Source organism: Salmo trutta, chromosome 40, assembly GCF_901001165.1.
Source record: "Salmo trutta chromosome 40, fSalTru1.1, whole genome shotgun sequence".
NCBI classification, from domain to species: Eukaryota; Metazoa; Chordata; class Actinopteri; order Salmoniformes; family Salmonidae; genus Salmo; species Salmo trutta.
Genome location: NC_042996.1, coordinates 20,256,100 through 20,276,569, shown reverse-complemented (window position 1 = coordinate 20,276,569; position 20,470 = coordinate 20,256,100). Strand labels below are relative to the sequence as shown.

Here is a 20,470-nt window from a genome sequence, read left to right as displayed (position 1 = left end):
GGGGCAACGCATGGCTGTCCAATCACTGATTCCCAGTTGGCAGTGACAGTTGGAAGTTTCCTGTGTGTGTGAGTGTACATGTGTGTGCTGAGACTGAGGCACTGTTTCACTGAGTGGCTTTGACCTTCAACCGGGATTAGGGACAATTAAATTGTAAACAGGTGGTTTAAACAGGCCCTCAGTAGAGAGGAACAGTCCACACGGGGGGAGAGTAGAGTTGGGAGTCAACGTGTCACTTCCTCCTGAACCAGGAGCCAGCCGTGACTGGTCAGGGCTACTGTGGGTGCGGTCATCACAGGGTTGTGACCTCACTGTCAGCGTACAGGCCAACCGTATCATCTGAAGTCGACAGAGAAATGGTAGTGTGTGTGTGGTGGTGGTGGGGGGGGGGCATCGTGTGTGTGTAGATGCATATGCTTGTTTTATTTAAATTCTCACATTTTTACGACCTCGCCCAATGTTAGTAGTACATTATTTTTGTTATTGCTCATTGTCATCACAGCACCATATCAATATTTATCAGCAGCAGCAGGACTGAAATGGAGGAATGATGATTAATATTAATTACAGGCGACATCGTGATTGAAGGCAGCAAGGTTTCTCATGGTGGAGTGGCTGATGATGTCTCCAGAGTCCCTCCCACGCAGAGTGAGCAGCCCCAGCCAGCCAGGGGAGGGTTGCCTGAGTAGCAGCCCAGCCGGGACTGATATAGTGGGGAGGGAGGATTCTCTCAGTGCTCCATGCTGTCTGTTTCTCCTCCACAGTGTTTTCTTAGACTGCAACGTGGTTGAGCACATTTTCCCTTCCTTCAGATACGGCTTATTGGAACAAATTACGCCGTCACCATTCCTCCGCGAAATACCCCTCAGCACCAAGTGATTAATTATGTCTACTCAACCATTTAACATACATACAGCTATGTCAGTCTCTCCTCCCAAACAGTGAGACAATCATGGGTGGTGAAGGGTGGTGTGCTATGGAATTGATTTCTATGGTAACAAGTCAGCCAGCCTGCACGCGCCACTCATCTGAGATGAATAGTGTCAATGTTAGCATTCTGAACTCTCTCTCTCTCCTACCAATAAAGTTGGTTTGAGTCTTCCAGACCTTTAGACCCCACAGTCTAGCCCTAGTCTGTTATTGTAGATTGACTGAAACTACTTCAGTATCTCTATAGCTGACCAGGCCTGACCCGGGTGGTGCTATAGTAGGTTATGCATGATGTGGTCCACTCTGTGTTGAGTGTTAATGTGTGTGGAGGCTGGAGGACCAGGCTTTGGTGAGGGGGTTGTGTTGGGGCCCCGGGAGGGGGTAGTTGGGGTAGTGGGGGCACTGAGGGGCCTCTGAAATTAAGAATGATTAGCACCAGGAGCGGTGCTGTGGAGCGGTGCAGGGGAACAAGTCTCAGCTAATGAACAGAGCCAGGGGACGAAAGGAAAGCCCAGTGGAGATAGATACAGAGAAATGCACACACACACACAAACACGCACAGTCGGCTTTGATCAAATACAGTAGTTCAGGAGGGGTAATTATCTTAGCGCAAAGCCTGGAAGTCTTTGGGTACAGCTAGCATGCTAATGCTAGTTAGCACTGGCTCGCGAAACTACCTCCTTCATACTGGACGCGGAGACATAAAAATGGTATCCACAAGTTCATCTGACTCTAGGAAAATCCTGAACTATTAACTTCACCATAACTAGGAAGTCAAGTGTTCATTTATTTCATTTTGTGTATTTAGAAGAGAAATGGGTGTGACAGAGTAAATGTTGAAAAAGCACAGGCAGCCGGTGTGGCATTATTGCAGCAATCAGTGCTCAATACTTTTACGAGTTTATAAGTGTCAGCATAATTAAAATCACTGTTACTTCAGTGAGAAACATTTTTGTTGGCTTCACCGGTGATGTAATTTACTTTTAGACCTTCCTGTTAGCGGGAGTTTTTCAACGCAGATGTGCCAATGAAAACAGCTCCACCGCTACCCCCCCCTCTCCATTTTCCTCCTCTGACTCTCACTCTCTCCCTCTCCCTCTCCACTCTTCCCTTTTCTCTCATTCTCTCTCTCTATCTGCCATTTTCTCAAATGTCTCTCTCTCTCCTTTCTCTTAGTCACACTACCCCTGGCACTGGAGATGTTTTCAAGCAGAAAAGCTATCCATACACACCATAAGGGTTTGTAACCAATGTGAGTGGCTTTCACTTCTCTGCCATCAACACAAAAGCTTTTCCTTGCTTTGTAACAATTTACTATTCCCGGGAGAAGTGCGTGTTTACGAGTAAGCTTCAATCGTTCTGACACTCTGGAATTGCTTAGCAGAGCAAATGTTTCATCAGTTTCATGCATTGTGTTGGACTGACTGAAAATAGAATCCCATACATGTTTGCAGGGAACGTGTTCTTGGCGCATCCCAGGAATTCTCCATAAAAACAATTCTGGATTTCACTTCACCTACTTACTCATATTGCACTGTTGAATTGTACTTTTAGAATGATGAAGAATGAATAAATGGCATAAATTCACTTTGAATAACCTCCATTGTAGCACTTCACATTGCATGGAGGTAACTCACCACACCTGTAAGAATTAGGTGGTATCTCCCATGGGGGGGGGGGGGGGGGGGGGGGGTTTGAGGTATGTAGACGTCAGGCCAGCCCACTCCTCTCAGAGGACCAGTGCATGCGGGAGTCAGTCAGTGAGTGGGCATGCAGCCCTCCCACACAGAGCAGGTGTGCTTTTAAAACCTCCCTGGCCATATCATCTCTAATGAATAATGATGCTGTGGGCTGTTGTTTATTTGCTGGCTCTGAAACAGGATCAGGCTTATTTAGCGGGACCTCTCACTCGTCCTCCATCTCTCTCAGCCCTCCCTCTCTTTCTCTCCTCTTTATCTCTCTCTCACTCTCTCTCTCTCTCCCTCCCTTTCTCTCTCTCGCTCTCTCTACCCCTCTCTCCCACACACAATCTCTCGCTCTCCCGCTCTCCGTTTCTCTCTCTCGCACACACCGTCTCTCTCTCTCTCTGTTTTTCTCTCTGTTTCTCTGTTACTCTCCGTCCCTCCCTGCCGATACATAGCTAATGGTTGGCAGATGCAGCGGGGATCCGTGTGTTTGTTTGCACAGGCCAATTCCTCAGACTAAACTGGTATCGGCCTCTGCCAGCTGGGTTGTATCAAAACAGTGCGACTGTGGGGGCGCCACCTGGCAAAACAAGATGGCAACCAACGTGACCTGAGTATAACATCTCTCTTTTAACAAACGAGCAGTTTACTGAGCGAACGCATCTGAGCCCCCACTGTTGTTTTAGCTGTGAATCCTATCGCGTCGAGCAGACGAAGAAGTCGGATATTTGACGTGTTGAGAAAAGGAGAGGAAGGGGGGAAAAAGAAAAAACATTGAGTGCTTTCTTTGTCTGTTGAAACGGGGTCAGACTGAAATATGTGATCCAACGGTACAAAAGCCAGACTCTATATTTAGTCCTTAAGGGTTATGAAAAGAAGGAAAAATATTTCTTCTCCAGTCTGACTTATATGATACAGTACACACTCTCAGTGATACTGATGATAACAGCCTTAAGTTCCTCTCAAGTGTCTTGCCAGCAGATGCTCCTCTGTAGCGTTTATATTGGAATTTGGTTTACATTTAACCATGTAAGTCATGCTGTTAAAAATGTGTTTGGGAGTGTGTAGTTAGAACTTCGTCATAGGCCAGCCCAATCAAGTATCATGTTGGAGCCCAATAATTTTGACTGTCCTAGCTACGTTTGTTTCGTTTTTTTTAAAGGAAAAGTAACTCACCTTAGTTACTCAGTAAACACCACTGAGACTACGTGGCCCTCGGGAAATGGGGATTGCCGTTAGTTGGTAACAGAATGAAGTGAAGAAACAATGGGGGATGTGTTCCTGATGCTTCACTACTCCGCAGGTGTGTCAGGTTTAAGCTGAGGTAAAATAGGCCCCCTCCCCCGCCCACACCCCTTACAGTACCTCACCTAGCTCTCCCCCCTGGCAGCGGGATAGGGGAGGAAGAGGCAGGGAGGGAAGGATGAGAGGGAGGGAAAGGGAGAGGTGGAAATGGAGGCAAAGAGACAGAGGTAGAAGAGGAGGAAAATTGAGGAGAGGAGTGAAAGCCAGAAGTGGAGAAAGACAGGGTGGTGGCGGTAGAGGAGGAAGAGGGAGAGGGTAGGCGAGGAAGGAGAGGAAAGGAAGGGGGATCCTGGCCGTCCCGTCTGCATCTGTCTCCACAAGTGGGTGTATCCGCAATGAGTGTAATGGATTCATTTTGGTGAGGAGTTGTTCCTCTCTGGGCAGTACTGCAGAGATTTCCTGATTTCCTGTTTTTAGAGACACGCCTTTCCATGACTGGAACGTTCCCCAAGGTGTCGGCGAAAAGGGATCTATTCATGCTTTTATGGCCAGTTAGAGAGCAACTGTTTTCTCACACAATTCCAAAAAATTTGACTCAACACGCGTCAAAAAGAGTCAGTGAATACTGTCCTGTAACTACTGATGCTGCTGATTTGAATGTAATGACCGTGTCGCGTCAGTGTGATTTTAATTGCCCGTCGGTCCGACTTGACGATCAAGCAAACCGACAGAGGGAGAAGATCATTTCAAGGGCATGTTGCATTTCTCCGGCCTATTCAAATCCTCCGGCGCAGACCTCACACGTGACTGCCTCCGGTTAACGACGTTCAAATCAGATGAATATGATCCTACGAAATCATATCTTTGAAATATTTTCAACACCAACAATTCCTTGTAAAATACCGTTACGGAACAGAAATATCTGCCTTCTTTTTATTCCAGCACCGTTTTATTTACGTGCTTGCCCTCAGTCCCCTGACTGCCGTTCGCATGATGGACCATTCTTCACGCAAAACAGCATCAATCTTTAAAATATGGGAGGATTGCATAGCTACTGGCTGTAGCGTGTGGCTGGCTGCATTATCTCGCTGCCTGCCTGCCTGTACTACTTCATAAATAAAGCCATTCCACACCACTGAATGTACTGAGGATCGGTAGCTAGGTACTCATTCTTCTGTCATGGGACGATTCAAGCCCCCTCTCTCTCACTCACTCAACCCTGATGGAATGACTTCTAGTGGTAGAGCTAAGGGAGGGACTGAAGTAAATCTACTATATTGACAATAAACACACAATGAAACTATCTGATATTATATTTTCCTTCATTGTCAATGTCAATTGATTGCTTTTAAAGTGGTATATTTTATGACTCTTTTAACTGGAGATTCTGAGGGGATAAGTAGGTGGCGGCCATTTTCTTTCCTCCCCTTCACTCTCCCCCAAATTCTCCCATTGATTGGCAATATAAGGCTTGAATTTGTTTCAGCACTTCTAGCAACTTCAATACAGCTGTCTACGGTGATTTACATTACACCACAATATACATACAGCACTTGCAAGCCTGGGTCTGGGAGTGATTTCCAGGCGGCTCAGTCAGGGTTCGTGCTGATGCTGGGGGAATAGAGTGAAGGCCTGACTGAAGTGTTGGGTCTGACAGAAACCTCCGTCTGATACATGCAGTTCCCGATGGGCCTCAGGGGCTAAACCCCTCCAGAGCCTGTTGGCGTGTTTGTAATCAGCCCCCCCACCATCACCAGCCTCTCAAGGCCCTTTCTCCGTTTCCACACCAAATAAGAGCGTGAAAAGTGGAGGTGGATACGAGGAGGATCTGAGCCAAGCAAAACGGGAGGGCCTTGTTTTAAACATATTTATTTTTGAAGACGCCCTCACAGTGATGTGGCTCTGCACTGATGTTCCAGCAGTCTCAGGTGTGGAAGTTTGAACAAACAGGGCTCTGTTGAGGGAGAGAGAAGGAACAGGGAGAGGGGCCGGGCATTAAGCCCTGCTGTTATTTTACGCCCGCTGCAGGGAGAGAACGAATTAGGACTGTGTCTCTGCTCCTCTTTCCCCGAGGCCCCAGCCCCAGAGAGGGAGAGAGAGGGGGATAGGATAGAGAGGGAGTGGGGGAGAAGTAGGGAGAGGGAGACATGGGGGGAGGGAGGGAGAGAGAGAGAGGGGGATGGAGAGAAGAAGCGGGAGAGAAGGCGGAAAGCTTTCAAAGGTTCTCTTTTTTCTTTCTACCTGCTTCCTTCTTAAGGGGGAAGCAACAAACTAGCATACATGCACTCTGTGGGTGAGACAGTGAAAGGTTGTGTGGAATAGTTTGTAAAATATGTATTTGTTTTCCACGTTGCGGCTTTGATTGAAGTCTAACCTAAAGCATTTTTGTATCCACTCTGCTTGATCCTTGCTCCTTGGCAAACACACACACACACACACACACACACACACACACACACACACACAGACACACACACTCACCAGCCAGCATCATAATAGAACAGCAGCCAGCCTCTGCCAAAGTGAATCATTATTTACTAAACAAGTTGCTTGCCTAACAAGAGAAGACTGATTACCATAAACGCTGCTATCGAAACCCTGGCTCTGGAGGAATATCCATCATAATTGATGTGTTGCAAAGCAGATTACACACATTAACGCACACACTCCTAGATATGACAGCTCCAACTGAACATGACAAATTCCATAATGCGAAAAAAGGTATTTTAATCTCTGGGTATTAGGATGCAAAACGGCAAGTAACAAAGGAACATTTGCATGTTGTGTGTGTGTGTGTGCGTGTGTGTGTACACGCACCCCCACCTCTCTCTCCTCTTCTCCCCCCACTCCTTAATTACATTTTATTTGTTGCAGAAGATTCCTTCTGTACTGTAAACTGTTGTTGGCCTGGCAGGCCTTCTCCTCAGTTCATAATATATTCACTCATCTGTGTTAGCTAATCCTAACATGGCATTAGCTACGTAGTTGCTCCGTACGATATGTTTGAGCTGGGGGTGACAGCTGCTGTGGTATTATTTACAGAACGCGACACGCGTTATCCATAGCACAACAGAGAAGCTCATTTAAATTGGCTTGCTCATTCATTTGGACGGCATTAGCCTGCTCCACCCCTGTATAATCACCGTCAGGCGTTGCCGGTGTAAATGGGCTTTTGGGATAGATGGGCGTTTCACTCCTCGCTCCTCTCTCAGAGACGTCTGCCTCTGGAACGTCTGTTTCCTTACTGTTCAGTAGGGTACGTCTTGGTGGAAGGGTGAGGAGATTTGTATCTAGATCGGGTCGTGGCTATTTGATGAAGGCCTACATCTGATAAACCATTTTCATCGTTATTCGTTTTGTAATTTATTTCATTTCCCGAAATCTTTTACTTCCGAATAGTATGTTCTGTTGTTCACATGTACCTATAGGTGATTTCACTAGTAGCCATTTCTTTATCCAGGCTGCGTTTAGAGATTATGAGTTGTGGCAGAGTGCACAGAAGGTTTCTATAACACTAGGTGAGCCTGAAGTACAGTGTCTACAGTTAAAATGCATTGTATTACATGTGTCATTTAAAAGGTTTCAATTAAATGTTGTCCTATGTACAAACTTCAGTATTATTAGTACTATTATTATGTATTTATCATGTTGTAAATTGTGCTATTTTATCACAGCGTACATTAACTTTGATTAACTCAATATACAAAAAATGTTTAATTCAGAGTCTATTTTAGACTATTATTGTGAACCGTGTAATTGTTTTATTTTGTTTAAAAGAAACCAGCAGAAGCTGGATCTCTACTGTGTGTTTATGTGTAGAGGAGGATCTAACTCTTCACAACTGTGTCCTTAAGATTAGCAACACACCCACTCCTTAGGCTACGCTCTTTTAATTAACACTCCGTGTTAATCACTTTGAACCCAGCCAAGGTAATGACATTCCATCATACAGATCTCTACACTCACTACACCTCACACAATATTCCCTCCTTTCATTTCATCTCTCTGTCTGTCTGTCTGTCTGTCTGTGTGTGTGTGGAAAGACACTGTAGTATTTCAATGAGGGCTTTCATGTAATAAATGTGTGTAAAAAGTGTTTTTTTCTTTCTATTTTCGTAAGGGAATTGTATTGAACAAAACTGTCAATCACTTTGTGGCGTCACATCGACTATACAAACACTTAGTGTGATATGACACCAAGTAGGAAATGAAATGCCCTGCCTCCTTCTACACTCAGCCATCTGCGGATATGCATAGATTTTTTTCAACTATTTTCCCCAAGACTTAATATAACTTAATGGCACATTAATATGTGTTAGGATACATGGGGCACGCAGTATGCTATCTAATCCATTAACCGAGTTCCTACTTTATATACACTGATATAGGCTGTTTTAAGTACATGTTGGCTAAATATCTTCTGCCTGCCTGGCGACGCACTAGCTGAAATAATGATTTCGATATAAGTTAAGCTGATTTGCCTAAGCTACCGAGTAATTAACTGAACTTAATCATTTCATTTTGATTCATTTCCATCACCTGAATTATGTTTTGTCCTCCCTTTTGTGATGGTTGCATCTTCTTAAGCTTTAGCCTCAGCCCCTTCAGGCATTTAGAGTTACCTTTTAAATCTGTAGCCACACTGACCTCTAGTGGTGCCTGGTCCCAATCAGGATGTCTCTGCGTCTCTGTCCCTCCCTGGCAGAGATTACATTTAACTGGGCTCAATGGTGGCCAGACAGACACTCACGCTGTGTCCCAAATGGCAACCGTTTCCGCTATATAGTGCACTGTTTTTGACCATAGCCCAACACGGTGCCATTTGGCACGCAGCCTCAGTCCCGTCTCAGGTAATGAATCCGCTTTTGGACGGACGGTCTCGTCGGAGGCTTTACCCTCCGAACGCCCAGAGCTGGGATTGCCCACGACGGGCCGTGGAGAGATTAAGAGTCAATGTAATGAGAGCAAAAGAGGTTATTTTAGCTCCTTTGTCTCTTGTCCTTTCCTCTCACTCTGTACGGAGACTGACTTAACTCCGCACTGACTCCACACGGGCCAATCGCATCGACTTCTTTCTTCATCATCCCTCTCGCTCCTCTCCTCCCTCGGCCGGCTTCCTCTCTTTCGTTTCCCCCCCCCTTTCCGTACACTTCCGTTTTCCCTTGCGTCCATCCATCCATCCATACCCACTCATCCATACGATCCCATCACCTAAGATCTTTAGAATATGGGAAAATGCACACACTACTACTCTGCAGACATGGTAATAGGTATAATAGTGTCAGGTCTTGCATTTAATAAACAATTACCCATCAATTATGAATGAAGGCCCAGCGATGGCCTGGATTCCTGGGTGAGGGAGGAGAGGAGAGGGAGATAAAGAGGTGGATGAATAATGTAGACGAGTAGAAAGATGCCCATTGGAGAGAAGAGGCGCCCACCAAACGCCTCGGCCCACACAGCTAGAGCCAATTATCTCACTGTGGTAATGATCATCATATCAACCCCAAACTTGGCTGACATTTACCCACACGTCACGCACTGCACCTCGCCTCACCTCGTCTCTCTCTTGACTAACACACACTCACTTACGCCTGAGACACGCAGGAGAATAGACAGACACACTACAGCACATTGTCCAATTGCACTCTCCACTATTAGTTTCAACTTTAATTAAAAAAAAAAAATGTACAGAATATTTTTGGCTCGGTTGGTTTCCCCCTCAGGTGTTTGAGGGGGTTCGGGGCGGTAAGGGTTCTGGTGTTGGCAGTTATAGCAGCGAACATCATAGCCCTAGACCTGTCGCTCCCGTTTTGAATTACAAATCAATCAGGGCCTTCCATGGCCACCGTTCACCCCCCCCCCCCCCCCCCCCCCCCCCCCCCCACTGTTCCCGCCAACCCCACTGCCCCACCAAGGTCACCGAGATTACAGAAGGTTACCAGAGAGAGAACGAGGAAGAGTGGGAGTGGGGGCCAGTGATGGGAGGATTAGCATAGCAGTTCCCAATAGCGGAGGAATTAAACGGGGAAAGCTAGCTGCTAACCCAACAAAACGGACCTGCTTTTTTGCTCCATTAGAATACATTAGCCGGAGATATTATGGATGGCGAGGGGGAGAGAGTCGGAGAAGGGATATTTTGGCCCCCTCGGATCAGAGGCTGGCCCGGAGGTGCTAAAGGCAACCCGTTAGTGTGGAGGATGAGGCTGAATCAGGGAGCCACAATTGAGCCCCAGTGGATGGCTCCTCTATGGGCCCAGGCTGGATAACACGGGCATCTTGGATCCCTGGTGGATCCCCAATGGCTCCCTCAGGCCCCGGGGCTCTGGTTGTAATGGGATCAGAGGCAGCCAGGACCCAGCCTGGACACAGTGCAGCTAGACACACTATTAGCCAAGTCTGTGGCATAAAGGAGGCTGCCGTCTGCAACTACTTTATAAGTACCTTCCTTCTTATACTGTAGTTCTTGGTATGTTCATAGACGTGCGTATAGACAACATCTGGCCATGTAATTGAATGCATGTCCATATGCATGACCATATGCCTAGGCTATTCATGTGAACACCCATATAAAATAGTGAGTTCAGTAATTGTTCCTTTTTTTCATTTAATTTGAACACTGAAAGAAAGATATGCAGAGGGATCACATTAACGTTTCAGAGAAACCTTGATACGGTTTGTCCTAGCTTTCTGCACGGAGATATTAACTGACTATATGAACGCTACAGTGTTCTGTTCTCTCTGTCGTTGGTTGGATTGACATTTTCCTAATGATGTGCTTTCTTTCTCTCATCCATGTCCCTCCACTCACATCTCGGCCCCGCCCACTGATTTAAAACACATACAACTGTAACCGCCTGCCTTTATTGTCAGAATAAAACAAAAACGCGGTTCGAGACACCTTTGGTCCCCCCCCCCCCTCCGCGCCTCCATCTGTTGAACATCTGGAATTGTGTGGCTCAAATAATTGGAAGTCAATTTGTTTGAAGTTATGTTTTGGCATCTGTTTCGATTCATAAAAACCTCTGGAAATCGCATTCATTTAATAGTGTTTCGAAGCCCAGCTGGTTATTTTTCATCCCTTTCTGTTCCGTCGTTAATACGATGGTTTGCTGGCGTGTGACGTGGGAGTTTGTGAGAGACTGGTCATGGTGTGGTCTCGCCTCGTAAAGGCTCAATGGACTGGAGGCCCAGCCCCAAAGGATCATGGGATGTATTGTGGTGGTACTGTACAGCATGGCGGAGGGGCGCTACAGTATCTGCAAATGTCTAATGACACTCTGGCTCTGGTCAAAAGTAGTGTATTATATTATAGGGAATACAGTGTCATTTGGCCATGGTCTAAAGTCCTGTACTAGATTATCAATGGAGTGCAGTTTGCCATATGTATCCAGTACTCAGGATCTCTGGATCAGAATCAGCATGTTGTTTACCACACGGCAACTCTGAGTCCACACATGAAAATACATATGACACTGCTGTCATTTTGTTACTCACGGTCAAATTTCATTGAACTTGTGCACAAGCCTTGTCACAGGCCAGATGCTGATGACCGTTTGTAAAATGTATTTTTTCCCCTCCTGCTCGGGTTGGTGTGGCAGGTGAGGAGGTGAGAATATAGTGTGTATGCCTGTGCGCACACACATATACATATGCGAGTGTGTGTGTGTCAGAGTGCTCGTTGTGTTCCAGAGTTGCCATTGGCAGCCTCAGCAGGGGAAAGCTTTGTAGCACGCTACGCTGGCAGCTGTGGCATTCTGTACAGGTGACAGCTCTGCAGCATCCGTGTCAACCTTAGTGGGAAAAGGGGTGAGAAATTGTTAGCCGCGCTAGCATCTCGGAGGTTCATTACATCAATTGGGTTCATAAGACTGGTCTTTATTGGAGTCCATATACTGTACATCTAGAAGAAACCCAAATGTACTTGTAATTTTACTGGCGTAATGTTAAAATTATATGTTCATAATTAATTTTTTTATATACAAAAAAGGAACGAGTTAATTAACATTAACATGAAAGCCTTTTGGGGTTTGTTCGTTTGCCTCGCTGGTTTAATCAACCACAATATCTCTCTGGGTTTGTATTGGGATTGGTAAAACGAGAGCTTTGGGGTTTTGACCAGAGTACACAGCATACTGCTGCCACCTACTGGTGAACTATGGCATTGAACTACTCCTGCTTCAGGAAGTGGTGAGGTCATGCTCTGCTACTCACAGAAGTTATACAATAAAGCAATGGAGAGATTGTTTTACAAACCACACAGTTTGGGCAGTTATTCTAGTAGAGGAATAATTATAATCTCTGTCGTATGCAGAAGGTTAGACAGAGGGCATGGCAGCACCATATCAAGAAAGGTTTTAAATATTATAAACTAATCTGTTTTACATCTTTACATAAAATCTTTAGTTATTGAATGTATCGGTTCATGTTTTCTATATTAAACTGTTATCGGATACTCTTAATAATGTATGACTGTTTTGTCAATATATATGTTGTATCCCTGTCTTGCCCCCGAGTTTCCAAAGCTGTGGTTTAATGAACTGTGATATTCCGAATAAAACTTCATAGTTCTGACGTCACCGTTGCCTCAGGCCACATCACTGTTTGAAGCCCCTTGAGTGGAAACCATGAACTTTGTTCAATATTATCTTTGATGAAGCAAGGATTCTGGACAGGGTTGAAATCCATTCAATCTATGAAATGTCTTGATTATTTTAGTCACATAATGATAAGCTTGTGTATATAAATCATGTATTTTATATTGTTTTGCAATGGGAGAGTATCTGGAGATAATCATATTGACATCAAAATGTAAATTGTGCCTTTGGAAAATTCTCCGAGACCCTCCATGTTTTCTCCTTAATGAAAATCCATATTTACCTTCCATAATTGCGTTGGCCAATTACTTGTAAACATCACTCATCGCTTTGTAGTCGGGCTGTCTACATTGCATAATGATTGGGGGTTCCATTTTATTTTGTAGCTATAGAGGAGATGCAGGCAGTTATCTTTCAATTTCATTATGGGAGAAACATACAAGCTAATAACATTCTAAAACATTCATTTAGAAGAGCTTTGATGAGGAACACAGGGTATCCACTGAAATGCATTGAAATGTTGCTTTTTTTTCCTAATCTGGACTGTTTGTTGTATTATTAATGCATAAATGTAATATGATTAGAAAATATCCACTAATGAAATATTTATTCTAAAGATTTCAGCGTTATATGTATCCAAAACAAGTCTGACTAAACTTTTATGAGTAAAGTTTAGATGTTATTTCAAGCAACTATTTGGATTTTCAGTGATTAATTGGACAGTATATTCTTTAAAACCAGTCATCTAGCCTCTTCAGAGAACTTTTAACTAACAAGTTTTTTAAAGCCTACTGTATGCTCTCCTTTAATTCGGGCCTTTTCCCTGTCCTTAAGAGCCCTTAACTGGATCAGCACCATCACTCCTCATTTTCCCATTCTCTCTGTCTTCTCTCTGTCACTCATTTACTGTCTGTCGCCCTGGGTGAGAACCCCCGTTTTACCCACACCCACCTCTGTTCAGACACAGCTCCCACGTATGGACTTTCATTCATCAGTTTAGCCTCATAGGTCTAGCCTCCTCTGATTTTGTGATAATCAACCTTTCTGGCACTCCTCCTGGTTCATAACTGAGCTGCTCCTGTTGGATAGGAAAGAATGAAAGTTAACAGGTCTCCATACTTTTTTGATGATAGAGTAGGGCGTAATATTACAAATTAAACACGAGAGCTTTTGTGTTGGGTATGTGGTGCGCGTGTGTGATTATAATGACAAAACGCCAAGTCTGATTTATTAAAAAAAGGGTTTATTATATTTTCCCCACCCCCACCAATAGAAAAGAGAGCATGTTAGAAAGTGTAATGTTTTTTAGGAATACATGGATTAAAACACATAAATACATAAAACATTTTATAAAAATAAATGTAAAGATGAACGAAGGACGTGTTAGGCTTTTTCGGCTAGTATCACTGTTCCATTTTCATTTCTGTTTGGAAGAGGAACCACCAGTAACTGGCGTTAGATAGGGCCCATCAGTGAACCTCAATGGTTTAAAGTCCTTTTATACAATAACAGTAATACTATACCTCTGAAAAGGAAGCAATCGTCTTTTGGCATGTCGCAAAGACACGTGATAGGTACAGTGAAGTAGTCTGTATAGTTTACAGTGGTGTACAACAACCCCAGTGTTCAATGCACTGTGGAGCAGTATTTTAAGATCAGTATGGACCGATTGTCTTTGTCCCTTTTTCTCATGAGTCTGGTTCTGTCTGCGAGGCAGAGGTGCTGTATGCACTCTTGGCCAAAGTTTTTAAAAAGTGGGAGTGCCAGTGTTAACTAACCCTGGTCCTGGAGAGCCACAGGGTGTGCAGGCTTCTGCTCCGGCCCAGCACTAACACACCTGAGCCCACGAATCAAGCTCTCAATGATTCGAGCTGGTCAGTGGAATCGGATGTGTTGGTGCTGGGCTGGAACAAATCCCTGCACCACTTTGTGAGGGTGACCAACTGCTGTTTGTCCTTTGACCTTTGACACGGGGTCGCGGAGGGGTCAGGGATCATAGGTCATCGTCGCCATCGTCCGAGCTGAAGCTGCTCCTGTGACTGGAGTCCTTGGAGGCGTCGGGCGAGCCGGCGGAGAGAAGCGGGTCGGTGCCGAAAGGCGAGAGCGGGTTGTCCATGAGGATCTCGTCCAGCCGTTGCTCCTCTTTGAGCGTGGAGCTGAAGAAGTCTGTGAAATGAGACAGCGGGTCGGAGAAAGTGGTGGAGCCATCAACCACCCCCTGACCCTGGTCTGCAACCCCGGTGACCATGGCTGGCATGGAGGTCCTCTGGAGGTACTCCCCGTTCAGCTCTTCCTGGTACAGGGGTGGCTGGAGACCCTGCTGTGACTGGGGAGCCAAGGGCTCCTGCTGTTGTTGTTTTTGTTGTTTGAGGAGGTGGGAGGAGAGCTCTACAGTACCCAGGGCAGTTGCCATGCTGGGGAGGCCATGAGCACGGGCCTGGATCTCCAACTCCTGAAACGCACAGAAAAGGACCAAGGATCAGGACAGTGTTATTCTCAAATACATATGAATGGGAACAGTGTTGAAGAAGAAGACTTTTAATGAAGGAGATGACTTTTCTCAGAATGAGCTCGGTACGATTTGGCAACCCTTACACACACACACACACACACACACACACACACACACACACACACCCCTCCTCCCCGACACACACACACACATCCCTCATGGTCTGGTAGATTATGATGGATTGACTTTAGAACTTCTTCGGGATCGGTGACGGTTGAGCTAACGTAGACTAATGCGATTAGCATGAGGTTGTAAGTAACAAGAAAGTTTCCCAGGACATAGACATATCTGATATTGGCAGAAAGCTTAAATTCTTGTTAATCGAACTGCACTGTCCAATTTACAGTAGCTATTACAGTGAAAAAATACCATGCTATTGTTTGAGGAGAGTGCACAATTTTGAAGATAAAAAGTTATTAATAAACAAATTAGGCACATTTGGGCAGTCTTGATACAACATTTTGAACAGAAATGAAATGGTTCATTGGATCAGTCTAAAAATGTTCACATACACTGATGCCATCTATCGGCCTAAATCTAAACTTGCCCTGAGCTGGAATAATACATTATGGCCTTTATCTTGCGTTTCAAAAATGATGGTACAAAAAAAAATACACTGCTAAAAAAATAAAGGTAACACTTAAACAACACAATGTAACTCCAAGTCAATCACACTTCTGTGAAATCAAACTGTCCACTTAGGAAGCAACACTGATTGACAATAAATTTCACATGCTGTTGTGCAAATGGAATAGACAACAGGTGGAAATTATAGGCAATTAGCAAGACACCCCCAATAAAGGAGTGGTTCGGCAGGTGGTGACCACAGACCACTTCTCAGTTCTTATGCTTCCTGGCTGATGTTTTGGTCACTTTTGAATGCTGGCGGTGCTTTCACTCTAGTGGTAGCATGAGACGGAGTCTACAACCCACACAAGTGGCTCAGGTAGTGCAGCTCATCCAGGATGGCACATCAATGCGAGCTGTGGCAAGAAGGTTTGCTGTGTCTGTCAGCGTAGTGTCCAGAGCATGGAGGCGCTACCAGGAGACAGGCCAGTACATCAGGAGACGTGGAGGAGGCCATAGGAGGGCAACAACCCAGCAGCAGGGCCGCTACCTCCACCTTTGTGCAAGGAGGAGCAGGAGGAGCACTGCCAGAGCCCTGCAAAATGACCTCCAGCAGGCCACAAATGTGCATGTGTCTGCTCAAACGGTCAGAAACAGACTCCATGAGGGTGGTATGAGGGCCCGACGTCCACAGGTGGGGCTTGTGCTTACAGCCCAACACCGTGCAGGACATTTGGCATTTGCCAGAGAACACCAAGATTGGCAAATTCGCCACTGGCGCCCTGTGCTCTTCACAGATGAAGCAGGTTCACACTGAGCACATGTGACAGACGTGACAGAGTCTGGAGATGCCGTGGAGAATATTCTGCTGCCTGCAACATCCTCCAGCATGACCGGTTTGGCGGTGGGTCAGTCATGGTGTGGGGTGGCATTTCTTTGGGGGGCCGCACAGCCCTCCATGTGCTCGCTAGAGGTAGCCTGACTGCCATTAGGTACCGAGATGAGATCCTCAGACCCCTTGTGAGACCATATGCTGGTGCGGTTGGCCCTGGGTTCCTCCTAATGCAAACAATGCTAGACCTCATGTGGCTGGAGTGTGTCAGCAGTTCCTGCAAGAGGAAGGCATTGATGCTATGGACTGGCCCGCCCGTTCCCCAGACCTGAATCCAATTGAGCACATCTGGGACATCATGTCTCGCTCCATCCACCAACGCCACGTTGCACCACAGACTGTCCAGGAGTTGGCGGATGCTTTAGTCCAGGTCTGGGAGGAGATCCCTCAGGAGACCATCCGCCACCTCATCAGGAGCATGCCATGGCGTTGTAGGGAGGTCATACAGGCACGTGGAGGCCACACACACTACTGAGCCTCATTTTGACTTGTTTTAAGGACATTACATCAAAGTTGGATCAGCCTGTAGTGTGGTTTTCCACTTTAATTTTGAGTGTGACTCCAAATCCAGACCTCCATGGGTTGATAAATTGGATTTCCATTGATTATTTTTGTGTGATTTTCTTGTCAGCACATTCAACTATGTCAAGAAAAAAGTATTTAATAAGATTATTTCATTCATTCAGATCTAGGATGTGTTATTTTAGTGTTTCCTTTATTTTTTGGAGCAGTATACAAAATAAGTTTTTTTTTCCCCTTTGTATTATCTTTTACCAAATCTATTGTGTTATATTCTACTACATTCCTTTCACATTTCCATGAACTTCAAAGTGTTTCCTTCCAAATGGTACCAAGAATATGCATATCTTGCTTCAGGGCTTGAGCTACAGGCAGTTAGATTTGGGTATGTCATTTTAGGCGAAAATTGAAAACAAAAAGGGGGTAATCCTTAATAAGAAGATTCTAATAGCACTCTAATGTAGTGGAGGCCAATCCATTTAATCTACCCCTCGTCTCCAGACCCCCCGCTCAGGAAGCAGCCAGGGCCCTTGGGTTTTGTGCCATAAACATGACAGGGAGGAACCAATGGCAAAACCTCATCAATCAGCTACCAGCAGGTCAGCAATATGGTTCACGCCTCCCCATCGACGCTCTACTAGCAGTAACAATATGGACAATAGTCTGTTGTCAGTCTACCTTGATAACGGTTAACCTAGCATGTCGTTTGGCTAAACAAAACACGGGGGATAAAAAAAAGTGTAGAGGAATGCGATGCAAGTTAGAAGCATCACTGTTCCCACGTTACGTGATGCAAAGTTACAACCATGTTTTTCTCAGTTTAAACATCTTTCTGTAGGATTCCAACAGTATGTTTAAGTAAGACTAGCTGTGATGTTTGTGTGGGTGATGCTTGGTGTTGATGCTGTCTTTCGCCCTACAGTGTAATATCAACTGTCGTCAGCACTTATTTGGCTAACACTTTGAAGCTAGCGTTCTGTTAAATGCTTTTGTTAGCTCTCTCCACATGAAATGTCTCTTTACGCCTCTTTTGAGTTTTATGTGTTTTGTTGGTCTCAACGTCCTTTAGGATGACACTGTTACAATGAGAAGTTTAGCTTGACTATGAGTTCGGCGTAAGAGACAGAGCCGTGAATGTGCCGATTCATTTGGTGGTTAATTGCGACGTCTCGGTGGCTGAGGACTTGTGGTAACGTCTCCACTGTCTGCTTGGCTCTGCTCTGCTGCCATGTCAATCCCCATTCGCCCCGTTTTAACGCATCATTTTAGGGCAAGGGAAAGTGGGGGGAGAGAGGCATGACTCTGGGCATTATTATGATTCACAATCTAATTCTGACCTGATTCCTCCTTCCGGACGTATGGAGCCGAAGTCTATCACTCTATTTATTAATCAGGTAATTATTGTGTCTTGGAGAGGAGAGGTGGAAAAGAGGAGCGGTGGAAGAGAAGAGAGGTGATGGGGAACTGCTTGACAAACATCAATACGAGCAGGGCCGGTCTCTGCCAGGGAGTGGGGGTGTAAGGGTATGGGGGTTAGGTAGGTATGGAGCACTGAGCTGGCAGTGCTCTATTGAGCATCAGGGCCCCGTGATGGTGTGCATTGGCATTGTGTTAAGGATGAGGAAGTTGCTGAATTGGGGATCTGTAGAAGTAGGGGGCCGGGTTTTGAGGGTGTCTGTCTTTCTCTCTCCATAGCCCATACCTGGATCCTGAGCAGTAGCTTCCTGTTGGCGTGCTCCATCTTCTTCTGCCTGTTCTCCAGCTCTCTGGTGTGCTGCTGCTCCTTCTGCAGCCACTTGATGTACTCCACCGACGCCTTGAGAATGGTGCCTTTGTTCCAGCGCATATCACTACGGCAGAGGGACATAAAAGATAACCTTTTATTCACCGCCTCAGCGGAATGTTCTGTACAAAAACGTATGCAGGAACCCATTTTTTATATATGAATAAGAAATGGTGATTTACATGGCCAATTATTCATTCTTGGACATTACATCCAGCCTTTGAATGGGAATTTTAATAGAATAGTTAAGTATAAGTACGTCTACAGAAAGTCCATTCTGGAACCGCTTGTATGGTAAAATTAATCCTCAGGTAAAAATAGGTATCGGAAGGGGGGGGGGATGTGACTTTGGAAGAAGCCAAGAGTGCAGGCGCCATTCCCTGATACCATTACTTTTTAAAAGCAGGACGCAGTTGTAAAATGCACCTTTCTTTGGAACAAGACGTTGGTCTGCTCCACAGCTAATAATCTTCTTTATCTTGTCTTAATGGCACGGCGACAGCGGTAACCTTCCATTTAAATTCTATCAAAAGTTCAATTGCGGTTGGGCCAGTCGGTTTCCAATTCCGGCTTCCGTATTCCATCTTAGTGGGCCAATTGTGCTCAAACTTTGATTCAAATGGGTGGTGGCCCTCTTTGCGTTTGACCCCAATCTTCATCATTGAGCTCTAAGCTGTAGTCTACTGTTAAGAACCCAAAGAACATTCAGACTCACTACTTTGCAGAGCGTGAAGACTACAATAGCTACTCAAGTACACCCTTGAAATAGGAGCGAAATGTGCTCTTGAGTATTAATTTGAATTCAAAGAACAACATGTAGCGGGTCTGTGCTTAGTGTTTGATATGCTTAACAGCAGCCAGACATTTGTACATCTATTCATGGCAATAGACTTGATCATGGGGAGTTGCTTTGCAATATTGAGTCAGGTAAACTAATGTTTTGAACATAATAAACACTGAGAGAAGTGTAGCAAGCGCTAGCTAGACCACTTACGGGTCATTCGACTTTGGTATCATTGTTCCAAGTTCTTTGATTCTGTAGTTAATGTTGTATCTTCTTCTTCTTTCAACTGGTCAGAGAGAGAGAGAGAGAGAGAGCGAGAGAGAGAGAGAGAGAGAGAGAACATTAAGTTACTTTAGTGCCCCACACAATGCTTCTGAAGGTACTCTGTATTGAGTGGGGCGGCTCGTACTCAAGTTGTGGTTGTCTTTCTTCTGTCGTTCTTTGGCCATCACTCTCGTTTCATGTTCTGTGAAACAGAAAGAAGAAAACAGGCTGATAAGAAACACACACAGAGCGTAAAAGAAGCTCCAGTCAGTTGATACACAGTTCTGGCCTGGATGTTTCTGGGGTGGCAGACAGAGTGGAGATCATCTTCGCCACCACAGACACAGAGCCTGAACCTTCCACAGAGCCTTAACCTTCCACACAAGCACACTCACACTCAGTGAAAGGACACGATTTGTCCCGCTCGCTCCCAGCCCGCCTGGCATACATAGCATTGTCTCTTCTCTTTGGTTCATTGTGAAAAATCTGTGTCCTCTCTTAAGCCACTCAGCCTGGAAATGAAGTCCGCTTAACAAATTTGCTGATCTACCCTTGAGGGGAAAGGCATGGTATAGCGTTCATATTCACATTCACATTTCTCCCAAATGATATAATCAGAACCTGTGATTGGATTTCTCAAATCGTCTCTGTTGATTCAATAAGGTCATTTAGACCTCTGTGTAACTGCCCGT

The 20,470-nt window shown here is 45.2% G+C and overlaps 1 protein-coding gene across 8 annotated transcripts in view; it reads right to left on the bottom strand.

The window, feature by feature from the left end:
• Positions 1 to 13,678: 13,678 nt before the first annotated feature.
• The window catches only part of LOC115180308 (transcription factor EC), a 56,811-nt gene continuing 50,019 nt past the window's right edge, over positions 13,679 to 20,470 (bottom strand). For 6 of the 8 annotated variants that reach the window (XM_029742300.1, XM_029742303.1, XM_029742305.1 and 3 more), the window contains 4 exons: positions 19,924 to 19,980; positions 19,725 to 19,800; positions 18,650 to 18,824; positions 13,679 to 14,909 (listed from right to left, as the gene is read on the bottom strand). In XM_029742300.1, coding sequence (XP_029598160.1) covers positions 14,451 to 14,909; positions 18,650 to 18,824; positions 19,725 to 19,800; positions 19,924 to 19,980 — 767 coding nt within the window. In that variant the 3' untranslated portion in view covers positions 13,679 to 14,450. The remainder of the gene's footprint in view (positions 14,910 to 18,649; positions 18,825 to 19,724; positions 19,801 to 19,923; positions 19,981 to 20,470) is intronic. The other 2 variants (XM_029742301.1, XM_029742307.1) reach the window with 1 other exon arrangement.